At 42.5% G+C, this 8,218-nt stretch overlaps 1 protein-coding gene across 1 annotated transcript; it reads left to right on the forward strand.

The window, feature by feature from the left end:
- Window positions 1-938: 938 nt before the first annotated feature.
- LOC125774750 (uncharacterized) lies at window positions 939-7,222 on the forward strand. The gene is made up of 4 exons (XM_049444949.1): window positions 939-4,838; window positions 4,906-5,002; window positions 5,061-5,132; window positions 5,200-7,222. The coding sequence occupies exons 1-4, from the start codon at window positions 3,639-3,641 to the stop codon at window positions 6,441-6,443; spliced, it is 2,613 nt and encodes an 870-aa protein (XP_049300906.1). The 5' UTR covers window positions 939-3,638; the 3' UTR covers window positions 6,444-7,222.
- The last annotated feature ends 996 nt before the right edge of the window (window positions 7,223-8,218 follow it).

Below are 8,218 nucleotides of genomic sequence, written 5' to 3' on the forward strand. Positions count from 1 at the left end.
TTAGTTGATAATTTTAAAAAAATTTCTTTTCTTTTTTTGCCTTTCTTATAAATTTTACTTCCTATAGCTACGACCGCCTACCCCTGTATGCACGATTTGCATGGGGTTTTCATTTTTCGGATTCTAAATCATGTATAAAGCATATATATCTAGTTTTTCGGGGTTAATTGTAGCCAATTAATCATCTTTAATCATATTTAATCTTTGTGTATTATTTTCGCAACTCTGCGTTATTAAAAAAAACAATAAATCCTTTTTTTATAAGTAAGAGCTTTCCACGTAAGCTATTATTAATCTCAAATGTTATCATATTACTAACACTAAGTGATAATATTTCAAATTATTTACATTTGGAGAAATATGTGTTAAATTCAGAACGCGAAGAACAAGCAAGTTTTTTTTGACATAAATAGCTATTTCCTTTATGTTTGGTTCTTCCTGAGGTATCTCGGCTGAAGGTTGTCCCAGAAAACTACCGAAAAATGAAAACTCCCATATAAATCCTATGGCCAACCCGGTCAGGCGGTCATAGATATACGGAGAAAAATTTGTAAAAATGCAAAAAAAAACAATAGAAGAATTTTTAAAATTATCAGCTAAATGATATTAGTTGGACAATTAAAAAATTCATCTTTCTTGAACGTTTAATGCAAATGCAACGAGTAGATCAAAAGATGTACGCTTTAGAATCCGAAAAAAATGAAAACCTCATACAAATCGTATGGCCTACCCGGGTAGGCGGTCGTAGATGTAAGGGGTATCAATCGAAAAAAATATTTAAAAAATTGTAAAAATAATTTTAAAATTTTTCTTTTTGCACGAAATGGAGAAAAATATGTTTTTCTAGGCATTTTAAAAATTTCAAGTCTGTACGACTTTCCTATAAAAAGATATTAAGAAATAAAAATGCAAAACTTACCCAGGTAGGCGGTCAATATGAATGAGTGGAGAATTCAACATGCTTATAAACCCGTCTATTTGTCAAATTTGAAAATTAGCGTATCTCTGAATCCACAAAAGTCGAGTATAGTGTAACTTGGGAATAGACTGTCTTTGAGTGTATTTTTGTTGTGAATATCAATCGAGTAACTAGCAATTGAAGTCTCCCATTAAAAAAAATCAACATGGCTGCTTGTTTAAACTATTCCATTTCCATGTTTTTAAAATAAGAATATGTTCGAATCTCACTTTTAGAAATAGCCATAACACAATAGATTAAGAAATATACATAACTTTTTTGACATAAAAAGAATAAGCATCACTTCAACACCGAACAGACTACATGAAGTGATTGGATTTTCTTTCTAAACAGGGTAGAGCAAAACTGCTACAAACCAAAACTATTTGTCATATTAAACCAATGACGTGAGTGGCTCCTTAAAGTATCATCTGTCATTTCTACTAACACCTTGTACGGTTCCAAGCAAATTCACTCTAAGAGTATCGTAATGGCTTTAAGCATAACATGAATAATGCGTACTAAAAACACACACACACACACACACAAAACCTAAACATATCTCGTATCGCACTGCACCGGAGAAACTTATTTACGGTGCATTCGTTAGAGCATTTGCTACAGCATTTTCCCACACCGTGATAAGGAAAAGAGTGAAACACAAGGGTACGGTAATATTTTGCAGGAATAGAGACCATCAAGGAGCAAATGCGCTAATCGAAGTGCAAGATCTTGCTGGTTGGTTTAATGTAAGACGTTTGACCTCACCGTTTCATCTTCCGTTTGCTTAAAAAACACCCCCCCCCCCCCCTCGGCCGGGAAAATTGGACGGGGTAAGACGACGAAACTTTGACAGAGACAGATGAACGGTTCAGAGGGTGAGAACAGCAGAAGCATACTGGTGGTAGGGCGGATAAGATGGCTCTACTTTTTCAAGTACACCCGCACACTAAAACATGCACAAATAGTAAGTCTAGAATTCAGCTCTCCCTCTCTCTTTCTCTCTGTCTGTAGGTCGCTCTATCTCCGTTTGTCTTACATTCGTTATCTTCATCTAAACATAAGTGATCTCATTGAATGAAACGTCTACTCCGCACGGATGCAGGAACCAGACAAACGAGAGTCGCTAGCGTTTGTCTAGCAGGGTACGGGAAAGCACCTAAAGATGTGCCACCCGGTGCACCAGCACATCCTTCCGCGCTTGGAGTTGGTAGACAATTTGGGCCGATTCCCGCCGGTACATAAGCTCCCAGTGGAACAGGAATACCGTTTTTCCACAAATGTCCGGAATGTCTGCCGAAGTTTTGCAGTAAAAGGGAAACGGTACGTGAATAACAAAGAGTGTCTATTGCTGTATGTGACTCGGTATACGATTAAGATGCTTTACCGTTTTGGCGGCCACCGGTAAGAACGTTTTAGCCGAGACGTGACTATCCTGGAGGCTGTGAGTTGCTCAGTAACTCACGTTTTCTTACTACCATGTTTGAGCGGGTTGCATTATTCAGTATGTCTATGTGCGGGTCATAGTTTTCATACTTAATGCTTTCTCTTTCTTACTCACCCACACACACACACACACACACACACACACACACACACACAGAACAATACATTTCTACGAAACGTAAACCTGTGTAGTTGTGTGTGCGATGGTGACTTTCGATCGACTTCTTTGGAGTTGCCAAGTATTACCAGCTGAGCGTCTTCTACGTATAATGCGACTCAGGCGCTTAAGAAGAAAGAAGTAATTTTTTGTTGGTGTTTTTTCCTTTGCTCACAACTTCAACGCAAAGATGCTACGTCGCGAATCCGGGGGAAACCTTTTTTGCATTTACGACCTTCGGTACGGTGTACCCCCAAACCATCACAAAAGCTGGGAGGAAACATTCACGGTGTTCCTATTAAAATACTTTAATGTTTAGAAGCTGAATGTAGCGGTACTGCCACTGGTTCTGTATTTTGGATGCTGCCATTACGTTGTTTGTCGCACGTTTTGTCGCGTTTTCCCGATTACTCACATTGCTGATGATGGTGTGGATGATTTAATAGCTTTAAGAAGACCGCAGGACGTGCCGGTGACGTTCGCGGGCGCTACCGTACTCCGCAACTGCAAACAAAGTCCCGCCAGACTTTGGGTTGAGTGGAATTTGTTTTATTTTTCGCTTTCCATTCGAGCATAAGTAGGTCTGTCGTTCACTTGACTTTCGTGCTGGAGAAAAGGACTGGGAAGTTTGCTACGAAGTCGTTACGTTATTGACCTAGGTTCTGGTTTTGGAACATCTTTCCGAGTTTTAATGGAGCTGTGGAGCAATGTGATCGGTTAGTTGCCGGTATAGCGTTATCGTCTTCTGCGAGATGTGCGAGGTGCGTCAAGCTTTCTGCTGAGCGGACAGATGCTCCAGACATTCAGTCTGTACTACACAAATGCGTATTGAGCTAGGATTGGTACTTTGTGAATGTCACGTGCCTTCCAAGCATTGATGAGGTCGTGGTAGATACGAACGTGTCCTATCGGATATGTTGCCTGCTCACAAAGGTTCGAAATATGTCTAGAGTTTTTTAGCACATCTTCAGCCACCTGACCAGGTGGTACGGACAGGTTGATGGGGCACACTAAAAGATTATAAATAGTGTTGCGCGAGTTAAACTACACTATAGTAACACAGTAAAGTGTCGAGCGATGAAGTATTACCAGCTATCTGCAAGTACGATGGGGACTAATCGAATCGGTGGTGCGTTGGGATGGTTGCTGCTACTGGCTGCAACCTGCACTGTAACACTAGCCGCACCCAGTACTGGGCATGGTTACGAGACCAAGAGTATTGCCCAGGCCTACCTCGAGTGTCTTCAATATCTGAACATTTCGCGCCAATCCATGTACGAGTATAACACCACGGCTGTACCTCTCAACAACGGCGGCAATTGCTTGTTGCGCTGCATTGGTCTAAATACCCGCTGGTGGAACGATGAGGCGGGACTGAACGAGAAAGCACTGCTACAGTTCTTCCGTCAAACGGACACGAACTCACTGGAACAGGCGCGCACCTGTCTGGCGGATGTATCGGACTCACCCGATACATGTGCCGCCGCTTATCGATCGTTCCGGTGCTACAGTGACGCGCTGGGTGATGTCATTGCCCATCCGGAGTATGTCGCACCGTGCAGGGAGGAGATACAACGGTCAGTAAGCGATTGTGCTGCAATGCTGCAGGTGTCCGACGAGCAGCTGACATCTTGTGTAAATGCCGAAACGTTTCAGCACAGTGGAAACGCTACCGCGCTACTGCGATGCGTTGTGCTGCGACTTGGCCTGTACGCTGATTCGACCGGGGTGATGTACGATCGTTTGCAGCTGTTGATGGATAGTGACACTGCCCCATCTTGGACGGAGGCACACGTCGAGGAGGCTAAGCAGTGTGAGAACAATTTGCGAGCGTTGGGCACTGAAGTATGCCAAGTTGCGGCTCACTCTGTTGAGATTTGTTACGGTTGGCAGGCATTTGGAGAACTGTGGAAGGTGCTGAGGGAAGAGTATGGTAGCTCATACAGTGACATTCTTTACGATAATACGGATGAACCCCTTATGGAATCAAATGATGTTACTGAGGAGAAACAGGAACAAGCAAACAATGACATCTATCGTGTTCCAAAGGAAGTGGAGGTTTTTAGTTATCCGTCAGGGTCCCGATATCGATCACTATTGATATTAAACCCTAAATGGAATGTTGGTGACTCCAAATCGGACAGTTCCGATAGTTCATCTTCACAAGATGACGAGACTCCAAGCGATGATAAGCTTACAACACCAGAGCTTTCAGTGATGTATTCCAAGAAACCGGTAAACCCAGATAATGTAGTGCAGCAACAAACAGTGCCTGAGGTATTGGTTTCATCTCCTTAAGAAACATATTTGCAAGTTTTTAAGCTTTTCCCATTTTTATTTGTAGCTTGAAGAGAGAAGACAACCAGCAACGGCACACTTTGTTCAAACCCGATCGGTAGTTTATCCAATGGCATCAGAGCTGTTTCCCTACTATAGACCAGGTATGTCTAGATTTGTTCTATATGTTTTATCTATAACTTATGATTTGTTGTGATGTAGCTATAACACCTTACGCACTACGGATGAGACGTTCCCTTCCTCTACTACACTACCTCCCACATGGTATGCCAGGTGAGTATTCAACGATTTATAGTTCCAAGGAAGGTAGAATTGATATACTTTTTTTAAATGTTTCTAGCAATGGGAACTCCCTATTTCCATCCAATGTCCCATCCTATGGTAAAGCGATCCATCCCAATGGAACCGATGTTTGTTCCTGCATCCTGTACCTGTTCCAGACCTTATGTTCCACCACGTTATGTAAGAGATGTCGAGCCTCATGATGCACCTGTAGCATTCAGCGACAGTCCGTTCCCGGCATTCGAACTCAATGAATCTGCTGTTCCTAGAGTCCAAACCGATGAGACTGTTGCTTTATCTGATGGCGATTCCACCGTCTCAAAGAACGAGGATGATTCGGCTAGAAACATTGCTAATGATGGAGAAGGTGGTGCACCTGAGGAATCGGAATTATTTGCTGTAGATAATACAGTTTCAAAGAACGAGCAACTGCGTATGGAACCTTCAAATGATGGTGATGATTCGTCTAGCAACATTGCTAATGTTGGAGAAGAAGAGGCAAATGAGGAATCGGACTTACTTGATGCCGATACCACTGTCCCAAAGAATGAGGTACCCCTAATGGAAGCGTCTAATGATGGAGAAGGTGATGCATATGAGAAATTGGACTTACCTGATGGCGATTCCACTGTCGCAAAGAGCGAGAAACTCCAAATGGAAGTTTTAAGTGATGGTGATGATACGTCTACAAACATTGCTAATGATGGAGAAGGTGAAGCAAATGAGGAATCGGACTTACTTGATAGCGATTCTACAGTCTCAAAGAACGAGGACCTACGTACGGAAGCTTCAAGTGATGATGATGATTCGTCTAGAACCCTTGCAAATAATGGTGAAGGTGATGCACAAGAAGAACCGGACGTACCAACTCCAAAAGAAGATACGCCTGTCGTTGATGAGACCCTAACCGATGGAGTTGATAGTAATGATGAAACGGAGCAGGTTTCTGCTGCAAATGTAGTTGACGAAAACGTTGGCGATAGTTTGAAGAATGAGAATTCTAACTCGAATCTAGAAGAAGTGCAAACTGCTACCTCTGGACAAGAAGTTCCGCAAGATTCCAAGACTTCATCCTCATCCGCGGGTAAAGCTGTACATCCTATGTTGACTCAACCATCCCAACCAACAAACCAACCGGATGTTACGGATCAACCACCACAATCGACAACATCAAACACGCTTGCGGCTGATGAAAGTAAGGCTCCATCGCAGAAGGCGATAAACACCGTACAGCGACTTATCCGCGCAGTTCACACTACCAACTATATCAGAAACGTCCTATCCACATTAACAACACATTGAGGTTAACAATTGTTAATGTTACAAACTTATACGGAAACAGACTGGACCCGAAACGTAATAAATCTATATGAACCCGGAGAAACAAATGAGTAGAGTGTACAACACTATACATGTAAATGTTGTAAAAAGTTTTGCAGAATCCTTGCCTCCACGGTTTGCCACGCTGCGTTGCCGACAAACGTTCTAACTCTGGTGAATTGTTTTCCCACAGGTATAGTCTAATTTGTATCGTATTTTACATTGTGCTCTGCTGGCTAAAAGCTAAGCTAACGAGCGAATGGTGTTATTGTTTGCACGTACTCACCCGTAGTAGTAATGTGTGCCACCCAATCCTTACCTGCAAACGCCGGACGACCGGAATTTAATCCAGTTTCGAGGATGCAGATGAGCGTGTGTAAAGGTCGTACATGGTGCAGTTGCGGCGCCGGTGGTTATTTATTTATTTCAATGGAATGAACTAGCTCCGAACGTAGTGGATCTAGCTGACAAATGTATCTTTCTCTCACATACAGCGTGTGTGTGTGTGTTTGTGTTGTTTGGAGATGTTGAGGTGTATCGGTCGGTGCATGTGAATGTTGCAAATTGGTAATCCTGCTTCCGGTTCGATGCTGGTGTTGCGAATGTTGACAAGCGATACGCCCGAATGCGTTTTGCAATCTGCTGTCTCGTAATGTCCGGTGCCGAGTTTGGTGAGAATTACTGTCAGTAGACCGTACCGTACCGAGCGGGGCACAATCAACGCCCCGAACCTGGTTTGGGCCGGCTTTAGACGAGATCGTTTCGATGCTTCAGACAGTGACGTCCATTTGCATTCGGGGCCTGTCCGAAATTGCCTGTCCAGCCAGTACAGTTGATGATTTTGCTACATTGAAGACGATGCTCATTTCCGGCACGATGCATCAATTATTTACACGGTTCCTTTTTTAGTCAAATTAAGATTGTCAGCTAATAAATATGTTGGAGGGAGTACCCTGGTTCCGACCGACTTGGATTGTCGATGTGGCGCCAACTAGTAGTGTGAATGATGGGAATTACCAACGAGTGCAAAGACTGTTACCGACCGCCATCGTACGTTCGCAACAGTCCTTCACAGCTAAGCACTTTTGGGACGAGCTGTATCGAGCGTTGCTTTTCCGGCTTGTTACAGCTAAAAGCGGGCACAAACAGAACGCTTTGCTTTCATTAAAGTTTTAACACGGAAATTGGTTTTTCGGGAACAGAGATCGAGACAACACATCCAAACACCGATATTTGTCTGGACGTATCGCTTGGAATAACTTCGGTTTCGGTTGCGTTCTGGTAATCTGGCACCCGGATGAAATTCCTTGGAAAATAGCCTCCACACTATCGGCTAGTAGCTCATTAATATTCCTTTCCTAGCGGTGTCTGAGCACCTGAGCTGCTTTAAAAAAGCACCCATTAAGATGCCTTTTTGTGCAAGAAATGGTAAACGGTCCCGTGGACTAGGAAGGGAAGCAAATGAAGCAGATTCTGTGTAAGAGAATTAATTTTTACCAGAATTTATGGATAAAAAATGATCTACGGAACCACTAAAAGGCATGGAAAATGTCATACTACAGGGTTTCTTGTACACCAGGAGATCATCACAGGGAACTTTTTTTGATTTTTTTAAATTTTGTTTAATTTTTTGTGTCCAAATTAATTTAAACCTAATTATTATTAAAACAATTGTTTGTAAAAAATGTTTAAATTTTTAAAATAAAAAAAATCATACAGTGGAGCACCGATTATCCGTGTACCTTTCATCCGGCTGT

This window comes from Anopheles funestus, chromosome X (genome assembly GCF_943734845.2).
Source record: "Anopheles funestus chromosome X, idAnoFuneDA-416_04, whole genome shotgun sequence".
Taxonomy (NCBI): Eukaryota; Metazoa; Arthropoda; class Insecta; order Diptera; family Culicidae; genus Anopheles; species Anopheles funestus.

Coding starts and splice junctions, on each gene's coding strand:
- LOC125774750 (XM_049444949.1), top strand. CDS start 3,639: ATGAAGTATTACCAGCTATCTGCAAGTACGATGGGGACTAATCGAATC. Junction 5,003..5,060: donor GTTTCCCTACTATAGACCAG/GTATGTCTAGAT, acceptor GTTGTGATGTAG/CTATAACACCTTACGCACTA. Junction 5,133..5,199: donor CCTCCCACATGGTATGCCAG/GTGAGTATTCAA, acceptor AAATGTTTCTAG/CAATGGGAACTCCCTATTTC.